The following is a 15,943-nucleotide window of genomic DNA, read 5'->3' as shown; positions in this document are numbered from 1 at the left end:
GTAATCACCGAAGCGGCCACCCCGTGTGTAACCAACCGGCCGGGCATGTTACCCTCCCATAAGTTACCGACTGACCAAACGTGAGTGAACCCAATGAGAACCGCTCGGCCGGGCTTTACCAAGTGGTTTGTTATGGCGCTGAATGCCAAGCGGCCGGCCGGCCATGCATGTAACGGGGCGGCCGCCCGTTCTCGCAAACAACAGACCGGCCGACTAGTGTGACAGCACCATGATAGACCTGTTATCATCCTGTATTTGGGACAATATCAAGGACTAGGCTCAGAAGCTATCATAGCCAAACCTCCAGTATCAACATGGAAATTCACAGATGGAACAATACTCAGGCAATGAAGATATGAGCATTGAATACATATGGATCAGCACACGGTAAGCTCAGTCATGTTTCACAAAACATTGTGAAGGATTATTGGCAAACGTGAGTGCAACAATATACACAATGAACATCATCAGAAAACTTGGACCCAATTGAAATGACCGCAATCATATCCATCACTATTATGGCTGCAACTATTTAAGAATATTCTATTTAAGAATATAAATATACCACCTATATGGTATACAGTATACTGTATGATGTATGTATACATATGATAGTTCTTTCAATCTGAAGGCATTAACCAGTTCAAACAATGTAATTCCACTCCCTAGTTGTTGGCATAGACACACATATTCTATGAACACAGGCTGATATTGAAGATAAGTTGTGAGTACCATATCATTCCATGGTCTCCTCATTTTCAGCAGATATTTCCCATAAGAGATCATTATACTCTATAGCAGTCTCACTTATCCCGTTCTCACAACTTTGCCAATAGAGCACCTAGACCCTACATAGCCTGGATGTAATACATCTAAATACAGGCTACATGGACAGATATAGAGTCAAGTGTAATATATGTGCATCACATGTATCAAATGCTGGAGTTTTGATCACTGCTGAGGTGCCTGAGGCCACTCAGCGCAATTGTAATATGCCAGAACCCAGCCTACTGTTCTTGCATTGAGGGCATTGGAACGTCGCAGCTGCTCCAAGGATTCGATCCGGGATTCCAGTATCGTCCGCTGATGAAGAAGATCCGAAAAAGCCGTAGGAGCTTGGCCACTGTAAGACGGTCCGATTACTGTAATAACAATGAAATGCCATGAGTCGGCGCAAGCACAAGAGAAAGAAAAATGGCATACCGGTGCGAGGCCATTGGAGAGGCTTCCCACTGTCCCTGGTCCAGAGATTGTGAAAGGGATCCAGGGGAGCGGTGGCCTCAGCTGGAGATGTGTACATCCTGCCCGTCGGTGCGGACTCCATGCTCGAGACAACACGGTCTGCTAAATCTGCAGAGATGACCAAATGTAAATGAACATGGTGCGCCCACTGTAACATGATCTAGGCTACACGCGACAGCATTGCACAGAACTCAGGTTTGGACTCCAAGCACTGGCCAACCCTCGGCGCCGCAGAATGGCCAACCCTCGGCGCCGCACACTGACGAACGCGCGGCGCCGCAAAGTGGCCAACGCTCGGCGCCGCACACTGACCAACGCGCGGCGCCGCAAAGTGGCCAACCCTCGGCGCCGCACACTGACCAACGCGCGGCGCCGCAGAGTGGCCAACCCTCGGCGCCGCACACTGACCAACGCGCGGCGCCGCAAAGTGGCCAACCCTCGGCGCCGCACACTGACAAACCCTCGGCGCCGCAGACTGAACAACCCTCGGCGCCGCAGAACGTGTAATCCTCGGCGCCGCAGACTCTGTAATCCTCGGCGCCGCAGAGTGGCCAACCCTCGGCGCCGCACACTGACCAACGTGCGGCGCCGCAGAGTGGCCAACCCTCGGCGCCGCACACTGACCAACGCGCGGCGCCGCAGAGTGGCCACCCCTCGGCGCCGAGGGCTGGCGAGTGTTCGGCGGCGAACCAAGGACCTGGGTCATGGGTGGAGACGGTAACATAGCTTCACAAACTTACCGTGCTGTAAGATATGAAAGTGATTTGCTGCGATCCCATCTTCAGGAATGGCGCTTGAGTGATTCGGTGACAATGTGATGTCTTCAGGCTGGAACATATGAGCTCAGGACACCGAATCAAAGCACATGTCACTCACTTTTGCGACCAGTCCACCGCCCCCCACCAATGGCTCCCAGTCATCTGGCGCCAGTGCCAGCGGGGCCCCCGCAGGTATGAGGTCCTCGGGCAGCTCACCTTCCTGAAACAGGTAAGGCAACCTGGTCCAGTTCTGCTGGCCCTCGGAGACTATAACCTGCTGAAGGGGAGGTTGCACACTGTCCGGGAAGTGAGGAATGCGATCGGTGCTTTCGTCAGAGGTGCTACTGTAGGATATTATTTCAGGGGATGGTTCGAACAGCAATCCAGTCTCGCCGAAAGCTGTCCTGTCAGGCTCTGAGTCCGATATAGTGATCGGAGAGGGGGCCCGGGACCGATGCCGTGGCTTCCGATAAACGAGCTTGTTCATTGGGGACTCGATGACCTCGATGTCAGAATCACCGGATGGATCCGCTTCGGTGCAGAGTGTTTCCGACAAGGAGAAACTGTTGTTGTCGGCCGGTCCTGTGCTCGGGGAACCCATGGTGACATCCTCTTCGATTGCCTTAGTATTTGGTGGACTGGGAGCTGGTGTGCTGGTTTCGGCAGATATGATCCGATCCGCCGGGACCTTGACAAGCTGGGATATTGCGGGAATAATGGGTGAGGCCGAAGAAGGGGGGGTGGGATGCTCGGCTTCGGCCGGAATCTGGGGCGGATCATGTCCGGTTCCATCCCTCGTAATGCAATGTGTCTATGGCCATGTTAAAAAGAAATGCATACCTCGGCAGGTGGCAAACTGCTTACCTGTCGCTGCCCGGGTGCATGTACCAATGGCATCGTGAATTCACGGGGGTTCCATTTCCGACTGGTCACTTTGTGCTCAGTCAGAGCAGCCGAGGCCAGGTCATGCTTGAACAATCGGTCCGCATTTAATATGTAAGTCATGTTTCCACGATGCATGTCACATACCTGACTAGACAACAGCTCAGCCTGTTTACCTTCCCTATCCTCCGGATTTTTACGTCCAGCTGTGTCCGCGTCCGGACTGAAATGGACATGACCGGATGGGCGGCCCCTTGGCTTGACCGCTTCCCGGGCCTTCAAATGTACCGCACCGACAAATGGACAGGTCAACAGGTTGGTCACAAGTTACCGGAGGACATGCGCACCATTAAATCTAAATGGGATGCTACATCCACGCCTTGCTCGGAGTCTGGATGCGCCAATGACTGCACGACAACGGTCAGTGTCTATACATGGTAAGAGAAGTGTAATGGTACCTTCGCCGGCGCTTCTGTTCCCGGCGGGACCGAGGGTAGGCGGAACTTGTGACCCCTTGTACAGGGACGTTCGCCGCCGGGAATCGAACTCCCCACATTGTCAGCTACAGGGATGGCAACATATGAGATCCACAGACGGGTAGCTGTAGTAGAACACTGCACTTACGTTGACACGTCATGACGTTAGACTTTAGAGATTAAGGTTCGAGGAAGAACCGCGGCGATAGCGACGTCGCAAGCGCCAGCAATGATCGCCGGGGGTTCGGCTCCCGCGCACGCTCCGTTGGGTCACATGCTCTGTCGCGTCGCGTAACGGGCGGCGCGCACAACATCAACGTCTTCGGTTCCCAACACCACAAGTCTCCTCGCAAACCTCTGCTGCCCAGCTCACCTCACCTCAGGCCTGCTTCAAATGTCTTCCGCCGCTGCCACGTCACGCTCGCAGACCCGCCAAGGAGGAGACGCCGGCTCAGACGACGAAGACGCGCGCGAGTTCGTTCCGGTCAAGTGGACGGATATGCCGGAGTACATCACAAAAGTCGAGCAGGAGATAGTTGGCTTAATGGGAGGGCCTTCTGTGACAGATGAGCAGGATAAAAACTTCGACGACAAAACGCGGGTGAGTGACTCAGTGTACAATTGCGTCCGCCGCTAACACCCATGGTATCCAGGACCAATTCAGAGTCAAAGTGGTGAGTGATCCGCTTTTAACATGGTATCTTTACTTCATATTGTACAGGGTTTGTTTGGGCATAACATCGTCCACCACTTCACGGAGGGCCGGTACTTTGCGGTGTCCCGGTTCCTTGCGTCAGCGTTGACTGAGCTAGCCCACGCGAACCAACACGGCATTCCGATCCAATTCTCCCGGGTTTCTGAAATTGACGAGCGCATTGCGCACCACTGGCTCCTTTTCCCCCCTAATCACCCGCGGCACCACTTCCACCTCCAGATGCGCGAGCACCAGGAAGCAGCGGAGAAGAGAGCGACAGCCGAGCGCGGTGCGAAGATCCTCGAGGAGAGCAAAGCGCGGAAGGAGGCTACCCGGGCTGCCCAGGAAAAGAAGACTGGCCTCAAGGGTCCGAAAGGTGCGCCGCCTGGAAAGCGGTTCAGGGAGCTCGACGGTGACTCCAACGAGGAGGATGGCGGTGAGGTGGATCAGCTGGATGACGACCACGACGAGGAGATGGTGAGGAAGACGCTGCAGCTGAAGAAGGGGAAGGGTAAGGCGCGCGAGGTCCCACCAACGCCACCAGCCAACGAAGATGAAGGTCCGAGTGGAGGGAACCCTGCGGCGATTCAGGAAGGTGGCCAGGATGTGGACAACGAGGAGGAGGAGGAGGAGGAGGAGGAGGAGGAGCAGGAGGAAGGTAAGAAACTTTGATCATTTAGCACGTATGGAGCGTCTGACAATGCTTGCTTAGGAAAATCGAAGGGCATTCTGAAGAACAAGCAGAAGCCCATGCCGAAGAAGACGAAGGCGAAGCCTGCACGGGAGGGCTGGGTGATGCCAACAACCCGCGCATCCCGCAGACCGGAGCGCACGAGACCGAGCGTAAGTCCTCAATACACACAGTAGGCAGCTCGCCTGATTTTGCTTGCAGGAGTGGCCGTGCACAGCGTGCAAAGGCAACGTCCGCTGCACCATTTCCACAGTCACGAAGAAGCCCGCCAAGGGCAAGGGAAGGGGCAAGGTCAAGCGGCCCGCCTGCGACTGGTGCTTCTTCAAGAAGCGCAAATGCGTGCCCATTGACCCGGGCGCGCCAGGTCTCGCGGCGGACGATGAAGACGAGGACGACGAGGAGGCGGACGAAGAGGAACAACGTGGACGGCGCCGGGGCAGGTCGCCGCCCGGAGAACGACGCGAACGCAACGAGGGCGGAGCCGCGGGCCCGTCCGGTACTCGCAAAAGCAGCCGCGCGCGCCGCACCCCAAGCCGAGGCCCGGAGACAATCACGAAGCAGCCGGAGCCGTCGCGCGCGCGGTCAAGGTCTCGCGGACCGGCACCTCCCTCAAAGCGAGCACGCTCAAAGTCAGCCTCTCGTGCACCGTCGCCTCCGGCAAAGCGACACCGAGCAAAGTCCAAAACCCCGGGGGCTGCTCCCGAGGATGCGGTGCAGTCGCAGCCGAGCAGTGCAACGCCGAACGTCCAGACGCAGGCCCTTGCTCCCGATATCAGTTAGTGCACTGGTATCTTTCACGTGGTCTTTTGTACTGACACCAGGTGTAGGTCGCTTCTACCCCATTGTGCCCGGGCAAGCAGGACTCGCGAACCCAGTCGCACTGGCCAACCCCGGGGAGCTTGCAGGACAGGTGTCGGAACTCCAACGTCGCAACGGGGCACTGGCGCAGCGTCTTGGTGCAGCAGAGCACCGGAGCCTCAGGCTGCACGAGAGGGTCGAGACCTTGGAGGACATCGTGGAGTCGTTAACGTCTTTCCTGACGATCAATGGTGCGTAGCAAACCGCTCTGCATTTACTTCGGTTCTAACCCTGAACAGGCTTTCATCTTCCACCGGTTCAATACCGCCGACGTCCAGCCGAGGCTCCCAGAGCTTCGGATGGTCAACCTGAGGCAGGACCATCTGGCCTGCCCGCGCCGCAGCTCCCCGCGTCAGGACGTCCCGGTCGTGGGCCCTCACCAGTGAGTCGACCTGCAAGCGAAATTGTCGCGTGATGTTAACAAGGTATTTTCATTGCAGCCGCGCTCTGGCCTCATCATGCAGCCAGGCAATCAAAGCACTGAGCCACTGACCGACGACCCCACAAATGTCGGGCCGAACGCTGAGGGTGCTTCGACGCGCAACGAGCGTGATCACCCTGCCACGACTCCGGCTACTCATGCAGCGTCCGGAAACGATGGTGCGCCACCTGTCGCGGAACCATCGAACACGGATGCTGTTGGAGAGCCGGACACGGACATTGTGATGGCGGGTGCGGAGCAGGATATCATACCGGACTCGCAGGAGGTCCCGGTGCACCCGGAGCAGGAGCCGGCACAGGTGAAGTCCACAGGCAATGGCTCATCCGCGTCTGTGGAGACAGACACTGTCCGCCAGGACGTCGAGATGAAGGATGCACAGGAAGATAGCCAGCATTCGCAGGTCCCCGCCGCAGCGCCCACGCCCTCGGAGCACGCCCAGGTGAACTCCAGGGGACAGAGTCCGTCCGAACGTCACAACGAGCAACAGGCTGGGCCGGTCCTTGAGCCGACGCCCGGAGGGAGAGACGTCAATAGACGGTCTCCCTCTCCTCCCGGCCATGCTGATGTGCCAACGTCAGAGCCTCCTCAACTGTTCGAGGGCTCCGTCACGCCTGCACAGCAACTCGACCCTGCGGTACGTATGCCACACATCCACCCACTCACCAACAAATACTCACCACCAATGCAGGGCAAATCATCTGAGAGCGCTGGGGAATTGTCAACAGGCTTACCTGCGACGGTCGAGTCCGGGATGAACCCATCCACGCATATCGGTGAGGCAGCGTCAGCGCAGCTTGTGACGGAGCAGTCAAATAAACCGCTCGCAGCCACGCCGAATGGTTCGGAAGACCCCCCACTGAACGTTGCGCAGATGGGATTGCAGCAGGCTGTAGCGGGTGGTGATGGTCGCCAAACGGGTCACTCGGGTGCGCTGGACCCAGGCATGGATACCGCCGGACAGCCAACAGAGAGCCGTAATGTCCGCTTCGCGTAGTGTTGTACACAATTGCATGTATAGTAACAGCCAACACGATAACAATGTCACCGTGCTCAGTTTTCAATGGCCTGAGATAGACAGGAATACAGCGCTTAACGTTCTATTAGGCACCGGGTGTCAGGTACTTCCTTGGTGCCCACTGTGTTGACTTGTGTTTCGCGCCGAGGGTTGCTATGTGCCTCGCACCGAATCTTGATTTTTCTTCTGTGCTGACGGTTGGTATGTGCTCGCCGCCGAAGACAATCCACCCCTCGCCGCCGAGGGTTGGCCACTCTGCGGCGCCGAGGATTACAGAGTGTGCGGCGCCGAGGGTTGGTCAGTGTGCGGCGCCGAGGGTTGGCCACTTTGCGGCGCCGCGCGTTGGTCAGTGTGCGGCGCCGAGCGTTGGCCACTTTGCGGCGCCGCGCGTTCGTCAGTGTGCGGCGCCGAGGGTTACACAGTCTGCGGCGCCGAGGGTTACACAGTCTGCGGCGCCGAGAGTTGGAATGTGCTCGGCGCCGAGATTTACGTAGTCTGCGGCGCCGACGGTTGACCTATCTTCGGCGCCGACTGTCAATATGTGCCCGGGACCCAGAGCTCCCATCCTGTCAGTGCCTAGTGTCTAGTGATCTTCAGGGCAGCGTACGTGCCTGGATTGTGCGCTGAGAGTTGCCACATATGGTGGGAGGGGCGCATTGGTTCATGGTCACCACGTGGACCCCACACGTGCAATCATGTGACTGAGGCTGATGGACAAGATGGGCTGGTACAGTTTAGATGCGTTCAGGATCCACTTTCTGGTAAATAGCCACAGTGAGCTGGCTCTTAGTTATTTCCAGTGAAACCCGAGAGCATACCGATTATGAGCACCCCCTCCTCTGCTGTCTTTGTCGAAGCCTACAATCATATATTCCGACCCGAGGTTGACGCGGCGATCCATGAACTAGGTGTTGAACAGTCAAGGGAGGCTGGCGGCGAGAAGCTTGTCACAGCGATGGTGCGCGATACGGTTGTTCATTCAGGTTCACAGTTCACCTACGTCAATCCAGGCGATGTATGCAATGATGTTGGGATTTAGCCAGCTGTGCGATCCTGCTGTTATAATGGAACACGGGATGACAAACACCATGCCTCAATTCTGGGGTATTCTACTGGACAACAGCAACGATCCCCGCAATGCGGTACTGCGGCTGTCAATGCGGGTTCATAGCCTCTCCCTCCGAGATTCAAATGCCGCGGACCTCACACAGCTTCTTGATCGCAATGGGCATTCAGCTCAGGATGTCAATCGTGGCCCATCGACGTCTGGTATGTGGCTCGTGGTTCCGGGCCTCTTACTGACTCAATGGTACTGGGATTAGTGCAATCCACAGCTGTGAGACAGAGTCAATCGGTGTTGTCCCACAGTGAAGACAGCATTCGACTCATGGCCGCCCGGAATGTTGCTGTGAATCAAGCAATTGCCGAGAAGATCAAGGAAGGCGAATTGCAGCTGCGGCGTGTGAAGGAGGAGTTACAAATGCCGCATGCCCGGGTACGTACAATTAGTGGTATCTATCAACCATTTCTCTTATTCGATGATTGTGTCAGGAAAATCCTCACGCAGCCGCAACTCTCAAACTGGGACTATTACCGCAAATCCCCGAACCACGATTCATTCATCCCTCCGCCATGCCGCCCCATCTCAACCACGCAATGCTCCTACTTCTAAACCGATTGTTGCTCTCATTCGAGGCCATGGACGAGTATCTAGATGCGGAGCTCACATTCTGGAAGGGTGCACTGGAGGTGAATGCAACGGAGGTCGACGCGTGGTATCGGTCAGCTGCCCAACATCCGGTAGTAACAAATACAGTACACTTCCGCGACATATGGGGCGCCGAGGAGGACAGACGGCGACACGAGGGACCATCTTCGTCAAATGCTCCACCGAACCTCCAAAACAGCTGATATCTGTACGCAATATTGGTACACAACGTGTCCAACTTCTGTAGTGCAAGGAATTGCTTCACCTAATGTAACACTCTGAGCCGAACAGTGGACATGCGTGAGATATTCCTTCAGCGCTCAAGACCGCATGTTCAAACCTTCTCAAAAGTACGTATATTTTGACGGGTGAGAGGCGCGATTGTGCGGGAGATTCCTGTTCACCCCCCCTCAACTGCTACACTCCCGGGTGAAAAAGAACTGGAGGAGACCATGTTTTTTGTAAGTTGCAATGTGTAGATCACATTGATTTCCTTCTGATTAGCGGTGACGTGATGCAGCGTGGGAAACGCCGTACACTATCACAACTTAGTGGACTCATCGGGATCCTTCGAGGGGAATCGTCGTGGGTACAATTTGCTTTAAATGCAACCCACATGTGCTGACCAATCGCCGTCATTCATACAGCACCATCGTGGTCTCAATTCATAATGCCGATTCGTACTCTCTGGGCTTCCATGTCGCCGACCAGCTGGTCCTGACAATCACGGAAGTCGTACGGGAGGAAACAACTATGTTATCAATGGCTGACCGCTTTGAGAACCTCATGGCGAGGTTTGACGCAGTTGAAGCGAGTATGGAAGGGCGTTTGGCGAATACGGTATAGTGGGGTTTGAGGGACTAGACATTTGTTATGTAACTACGGCGTCCGTTTGAAAATTGCCATTGTATTGCCATACATGGTGTCAACGGTATATTCCCCAACACCGACAATACGGCCTACATGCCGAGCAGAAGCCATCAGATTAGACACACAAACGACACCTTTCACGTACGCCAATTGCCTCATGTCTGTATAAATTGATCCAAGCTGATTACCGGGTGTGCACCCGCCGCATAATGTCACCGGAGGATCGCCGCGCCTGGCAGTACAATCGCGCGAGGTCTCCCAAGCCTTGGCACCAACTGGTCCTCAACCTGGCCCCTCCCACCCATGCCTTTCCACTCCTTCAGCTCACGCCGGACCCGGCCAATACCACTGAAGTTGTTGTCGGAGGGCGTCCTGCGAAGAGCCTGGGTAATGGGCCAATCTGGACTGTGATGGAACGCCCTGCGGTCCACATTGGAAGTGGACACCTTATCACGTTGAAAGCGGATGGCAGTCAGTCCGGGGTTGGCCGACTCACGGTCATGACAGACCTTCGTCGTCACTGGATCACATGGAAAATAGAAGGCGGACCTACCACTTGTAACCTGCGGGTCCCAATCCCATGGGCCAGATTGTCCAGCTCCGAAAGTGATAGACACACCCAGGAATACCGCTTGCTCAAGAGCCTTCCCCCGCCTCACTACTCCTTTATCATCGACCCGGATATCCTCTACCCGAATGAGAGTCCGTACGAGTTTGAGGGTGGCGATGATGTCTTGTTGCCCCCGGAATCGAACAAGGAGAGTGAGGCTTGCGACACCAAGGATTCAAGTGAACAGGGAGGTTTTTAAAGGTCTGTCCTCGCTACAGCTATTGATTCATCCGTTTTTACAACTTTGGGTCAAGGCTTGTTCGTGGTGTGATCACCGCACGGCACAACCATGGTGCTGGGTGCGTAGGATGGTGTACTCCGCGCCGCGGATCGCATCACAACATTTTTCCCCGGCGACGTAGCCCGACTCTGCACCGGAGGTAGTCGGATAACTTGATAAGGCTCATTGTCCCGGATGTATGACGTGCCTGTCTTCATGTAACTAAACATCGCCACCGCGTATCATATGTATGCACAGTGCCAGGACTCTTCCTAAAGCCACCAACGTCCGGATGTCAAGCGCTTTGGAAGACGCACATGCAAAGTTCGAAGGTGTACTTATTTCTCTGATATATACACGCGGCGTTGAGCGCACGTGAAACCTCGGCGCCGGGGATTCGAATGAGTGCGGCGCCGAGGGTTGGGTTGGGTGCGGCGCCGGGGATTCGAATGAGTGCGGCGCCGCGGGTTGAGTTGAGTGCGGCGCCGGGGATTCGAATGAGTGCGGCGCCGCAGGCTGAGTTGGGTGCGGCGCCGGGGATTCGAATGAGTGCGGCGCCGCGGGTTGAGTTGAGTGCGGCGCCGGGGATTCGAATGAGTGCGGCGCCGGGGATTCGAATGAGTGCGGCGCCGGGGATTCGAATGAGTGCGGCGCCGCAGGCTGAGTTGGGTGCGGCGCCGGGGATTCGAATGAGTGCGGCGCCGCGGGTTGAGTTGAGTGCGGCGCCGGGGATTCGAATGAGTGCGGCGCCGGGGATTCGAATGAGTGCGGCGCCGCAGGCTGAGTTGGGTGCGGCGCCGGGGATTCGAATGAGTGCGGCGCCGAGGGTTGGGTTGGGTGCGGCGCCGGGGATTCGAATGAGTGCGGCGCCGAGGGTTGGGTTGGGTGCGGCGCCGGGGATTCGAATGAGTGCGGCGCCGAGGGTTGGGTTGGGTGCGGCGCCGGGGGTTGCAATGTTCTCGGCGCCGAACTTTCATGTGTGGTCATCGTTTCCTTCAAGCCAGACTTTTTGTGGAAACGTGTCACAACTACATGCCCTCTGGCTGAGAGTAAATTCCCTTCAAGCTGGTCTACGCCTCAAACAAACAGGTATAGGGGCATACAAATTGACTCGTCACAGCCTCCTACGCAGTAATCACTCCAGGGGGTTCTGCTCAACATAGAGCTCTGTATAGGACGACTGTGCGTCTGCAGCAAGTGACGCATAAGTGTTGGCAGTTTGACGACAGTGCTCAGCGTATCCAGGCCATGCTTCGCCTGGACCAGTGGTAGCCATGGCAAGCCAACGATCCTGCTCGTAATCGAAGTACAATTTTGTTGATTGCAACTCGCGCTTGAGAATCGCCGACTCTTCCATTGCCCGGTCAAGCCGTGACCGAGCTCGGAACCAATGAACCCGGTGGACTATTGGAGGGATTGAGGACACAATGTTGCACAAGCGATGGGCAGACGCACCGAAGAGCATGTGCTCATCGTCATCCATGTCTTGTTGAACATTGACTGTCCAGATCCACGGCAGGGTGGCATGCCGTTGGCCGCGTGCATTTGGTTCGGCAATTGCGGTGCTGACCTTGAGATCGGCGGGTCTGAGACGTTTGTATATCCTGCGTGCTTCCCTGCTCATATTGAGCCGCACCAATGCTGACCTTGCACTGCGATACACCGCGCCATACCGTTGAATCTCCCTTGTGATTTTCTCAAGTCCGGCATAGGCCCGTGTCTTTCGCTGCTGTGATCCACGAGATGGACGGATACGGTGGCGGAAATGAAAGGACTTTTCGCTGAGCAATACCCGCAGTCGGTGCAGAGCATCATTCGCTTGGCCCCGGCGTAGAGTTCGCTCGCGACGGGCCAACCGCCTCAGGCTTCGGTCATTTGTCATCATCTCTGGAGATGCATTCGAGGGCAGATTTAGGACCACGTGCTCGGACGCATCAGGTGCAAATGGTCCTCGTAGCCTCCGACCAGCAAGGGGATTCAGTCGGTCGCCTATTGGTGTTGCACGCGAAGACCCATCATCAGCATCTGTTGAACTAGGAAGGCGCCTACCGGGCTGCCGGGTTCAATCACAGGCCGGACCGGTTCTATGGGAAGCTCCGGGTCCGTGATGTCATCTATGATGTCATCTGTGTGTTATCACATGGCTACGCCACTTACCTTGTATGTCGTGGGAACGTACTATACAGTAGCTTAGATAAGCGGTCTCCTCATGTATATAAGGACCCCAGTAGCGTAGCTCAATCCTCAGTACCTTCAGTTGAAGTACTTGCATGTGCATCAAGCATCAGCAACCTTTCAGGTAAGTTGTGAGGGCGCACCACTGCGTGGAGCTGCCTGCTCAACAGCATCTACGTCCTCCATTCGTCTTCCGGTGTCTCATGCCGAATAACGTCCCAGTTGAATGCGCGCGCAATGCGGTTGGCTCGGGAATTGAAACGGGCGATGCTCTTTTCCAGGGCCTTACGATGTTTTGCTAGTTTAATCCTGGTAGCGCTCGTCGCATTTGTTCCATGCCGCATGGTATCCTGCCACAAGAAAATCCTGTATAAAACAGTCAGTCCCTTCTGGCATGGCCATCACGCCGTTGTACGTACTGCGCTTCCTCAATTTTAAGGCCGTCCGCGAGCCAATCTGCGGTTCCAATTGGAGTGCCATCATTTCCTTCCGCAGTGGTCAGCCTTAGCTGCAGACTGGCCTTCGACGGAGCTGCGCATAAATAAGCTTACAGGCTCTGGACTACAAAATAACCTGCTAACCTGTCTGCTCGGGAATCATGAAAATGTCCATGGCCCGGACATCTTGCAATCTCTGCTCCTGGGCCCCGCGAAGCACCCGGCGCCATTGTACAAGTACATCAGTGCTTATTCCTGATTCCTGGGCATCCAAAGCTTCTCGCATCTTCAGCAACAGCGGTCGATTTGCCTGTATGCGCCTCCGTAGTAGGGCCACTACAACAGACAGTCAAAAGTGTAACACATCTGTACAGCGTGGGATGCTCACCCATAGTTATCATCTTCTTGTAGTTCCAGTCATTCATGTGCCGGTCTAGTGTCTCCTGGCGATTGGATGACGACATTGATCGAGTAGTTCCTGAAATACGATTCAGGGACGCCCACATCGTCTCCAGAATCTCGCCGTCAACATTTCCAGCACCAGCCATGAATGTGGGCGAATACCGGACCTCGCAGGTGTCCTGGTGACCATGAACATGGAACAGGCCTATTCCTTTCCACAGCGTCAGGTCGTGTGGCATTGAGATATGCGGGCTGTCAGTGAATCGCTTCCGAATGTGAACGCCGTATTGACACATAATGTCATACAGCACAACCACCGGCTGTTTCTCGTGTGCCCTGTACTTCATCGCATTGGACAATGAGTAGTCCATGTTCATTTGCCGTTCGCCTTTCTGGAAATTCACAACCGAATGGGGTACGAAACACCCGTGGCGCGAGCAGGCAGTTGCACCAATACCGGTGACCGCCAGCTTGTGTCGATCGGCGTTTGCTTGTGAGACTGCCTTGTGGTCATTACATGTGGACCGCTGTTGACAGCAGATTTATCGCTTTTGGTCCAAGCTGCGATGTGTCATGGATTGCCTGCTCACCATTTTGATATCCTTTGCCACCTTGAGATGCTCTTGGTACGGCCCGTCGTTTACCAGAAACATCTTGCCCGGCATCATTGGTACGTCATTTGCAGGTCGTCGCATTTTCATTTGCTCCGCTGAGAAGTTACCATCCATGACATAGCTCCGAGCGTATAAGTATCTGATCGCCGTCAGTGCATGCGCTATCAGTATGCCAATGCCAAACACACGTCTTTGGATCTTCTTGCCACTGCCCATCGATATTTATCCCGGGCTGTGGACATGCAACACAGAAGTAGCCGAGGTCACCGTCACCGGGTGTGCCGCGACCTTCCGGGCCAAATCCAAATGTCTTTTTTGCTTGGAGGAGCGCCCATTCACGCGTGACACGCATGAACTCGAGATATCGGTCCTTAAACGGTTCGCGTGAATACAAAGGGGTCTTTCAACAACGCACTCGGCGAGTACGCACCGGCACTAGATGTGGAAACGCCGGATTCGTTAATCGACGCAGCCGTCGATAATAGTTCATTGCGTTTGTATTGCACTCGACATTGGTCATCAAGTAGTCGTCCAGTACGCGGAACGTGAAACACGACTTCGGTGCACGCTGACTTGCAGGGAAGAGACCCGCTGCTAGTAGCTGCGCTTTCCACCCCTGCCGAGAAGGGCACCCGCACCACCTGACAGGTAGGAAGTGAACGCCGGACGTGTCTACAATTGTCATCATGGCATGAGGAGGCTTTGGCGGACTGTCAGCAGCACGAAGGGGATCGTCGCCGGCCCCGCCATTTCGCTCCTCATCCTCCCAGGTGTCCTCTGTGTCATCTACCTCCTCATCATCATCGTCATCGTCAAGAATGTCGTGGATATCCGCCGGCGGCCGCCCAGATGGTACCGGACACCACCCACCATGATGTCCCAGCTCGACGCAAACGCCAACGTCTCGCAGCCAAGAACTCGTCCAGCAGCCCTTCGTGTCCCACACCTCAATACGATGGAAAGGGTCTCGGCTGTGTCTGTCGAGGCAGCACGATGTGCAGTACACCGGTGACCCAAGACAACCAGTGCACTTCCAACGCCCTCCGCTGCCGTGGCACTCCATGCATTGGTATGAGCCGTCGGCGGTCGTGGTTGGCGGCACCGAGGAGGCGTAAATGCTTCTCAGGTACTCGGTCTGATATGGTAGCCATTCACGAAGCATTTCGGGTTGTGTCTATGTGGATGTCAACCGTCATATCCCAAGGATCGTCACGAAACACACCTTCGGCGCCGGTATCTGAAGTGATTCAAGGGCATCAACTGACAGTAGGTCAATCACGGGTGGTGCATCCTCCGAACGGTTCGGGGGATGGGTCGTTTTGGAGGACGGCTGCGGCGCGCGTCTGGGCGTGCTAGGAGGTGTATCAGACCTCTCCCGATGCACAGACACCAGTCGGCCCCTTGTCCCTCTCGTCGTGACCGATCGTTTGATGATAACCTCGGCCACTTTTGGAGAGCTTGTGTGCAGTTTAATGCGCGCCATGTTTGCTTTGTGTCGAGTGTGCTTTCGAAGCGGGAGGTAACTGTGCTGCACCGTCGTCGACGAGCTGTACACACTACAACTGCCCGGGCAACTCCATCCGACTGCACCGGTATCACCACGAGCCGGAGGCCACTTTGTGTCGGAGTTCCCTGATCCATCTCATGCGGTTTCATACCGTGCTTGGCACCGGGCTCCATAATGAAGGGGGCCGTAGGCAAGCACACCTTGTTGAGGTTTCAGGCCAATCATGACATGAGGCTAGATTGCCGGGGTACGCAGCCGAATTATCCGTCGTACCCGTACCATTCCAGACAAGCCACCCGTCGCCTGATCAAACCGGAAGAATTCTGTGAAGGATAAAAGTGA

General features: G+C 55.7%; 5 protein-coding genes across 5 annotated transcripts; 3 read left to right on the top strand and 2 right to left on the bottom strand.

Moving 5' to 3' along the window:
• Positions 1 to 951: 951 nt before the first annotated feature.
• Positions 952 to 3,005, bottom strand: C8Q71DRAFT_885536 (uncharacterized protein; the record flags this gene model as incomplete). The annotated part of the gene is made up of 5 exons (XM_047928548.1): positions 952 to 1,142; positions 1,204 to 1,350; positions 1,983 to 2,070; positions 2,119 to 2,697; positions 2,865 to 3,005. The coding sequence occupies 5 exons, from the start codon at positions 3,003 to 3,005 to the stop codon at positions 952 to 954; spliced, it is 1,146 nt and encodes a 381-aa protein (XP_047783286.1).
• A 747-nt stretch (positions 3,006 to 3,752) lies between these two features.
• On the top strand, positions 3,753 to 4,724 carry C8Q71DRAFT_721025 (uncharacterized protein; the record flags this gene model as incomplete). The annotated part of the gene is made up of 3 exons (XM_047921399.1): positions 3,753 to 3,959; positions 4,012 to 4,032; positions 4,080 to 4,724. 3 exons carry the CDS (start codon positions 3,753 to 3,755, stop codon positions 4,722 to 4,724), a joined length of 873 nt encoding a protein of 290 aa, XP_047783285.1.
• A 5,121-nt stretch (positions 4,725 to 9,845) lies between these two features.
• Positions 9,846 to 10,445, top strand: C8Q71DRAFT_854343 (uncharacterized protein; the record flags this gene model as incomplete). The annotated part of the gene is made up of 1 exon (XM_047927029.1): positions 9,846 to 10,445. The coding sequence occupies one exon, from the start codon at positions 9,846 to 9,848 to the stop codon at positions 10,443 to 10,445; it is 600 nt and encodes a 199-aa protein (XP_047783284.1).
• Positions 10,446 to 10,942: 497 nt separating this feature from the next.
• C8Q71DRAFT_690978 (uncharacterized protein) lies at positions 10,943 to 11,377 on the top strand (the record flags this gene model as incomplete). The annotated part of the gene is made up of 1 exon (XM_047919860.1): positions 10,943 to 11,377. A coding segment is annotated over one exon (435 nt), but the record flags the coding sequence as incomplete, so codon positions are not given.
• A 224-nt stretch (positions 11,378 to 11,601) lies between these two features.
• Positions 11,602 to 15,259, bottom strand: C8Q71DRAFT_700843 (uncharacterized protein; the record flags this gene model as incomplete). Its single annotated transcript, XM_047920148.1, has 9 exons — positions 11,602 to 11,870; positions 11,922 to 12,424; positions 12,819 to 13,007; positions 13,061 to 13,172; positions 13,223 to 13,414; positions 13,467 to 14,007; positions 14,071 to 14,233; positions 14,283 to 14,464; positions 14,525 to 15,259. Coding segments are annotated over 9 exons (2,886 nt in total), but the record flags the coding sequence as incomplete, so codon positions are not given.
• Positions 15,260 to 15,943: the final 684 nt, after the last annotated feature.

The sequence above is a fragment of the Rhodofomes roseus genome, assembly GCF_022264815.1.
Source record: "Rhodofomes roseus strain CIRM-BRFM 1785 chromosome Unknown C8Q71scaffold_3, whole genome shotgun sequence".
NCBI classification, from domain to species: domain Eukaryota; kingdom Fungi; phylum Basidiomycota; class Agaricomycetes; order Polyporales; family Fomitopsidaceae; genus Rhodofomes; species Rhodofomes roseus.
Note: the sequence above shows the minus strand (reverse complement) of the source record. Positions and strands in the feature narration are given on the sequence as shown.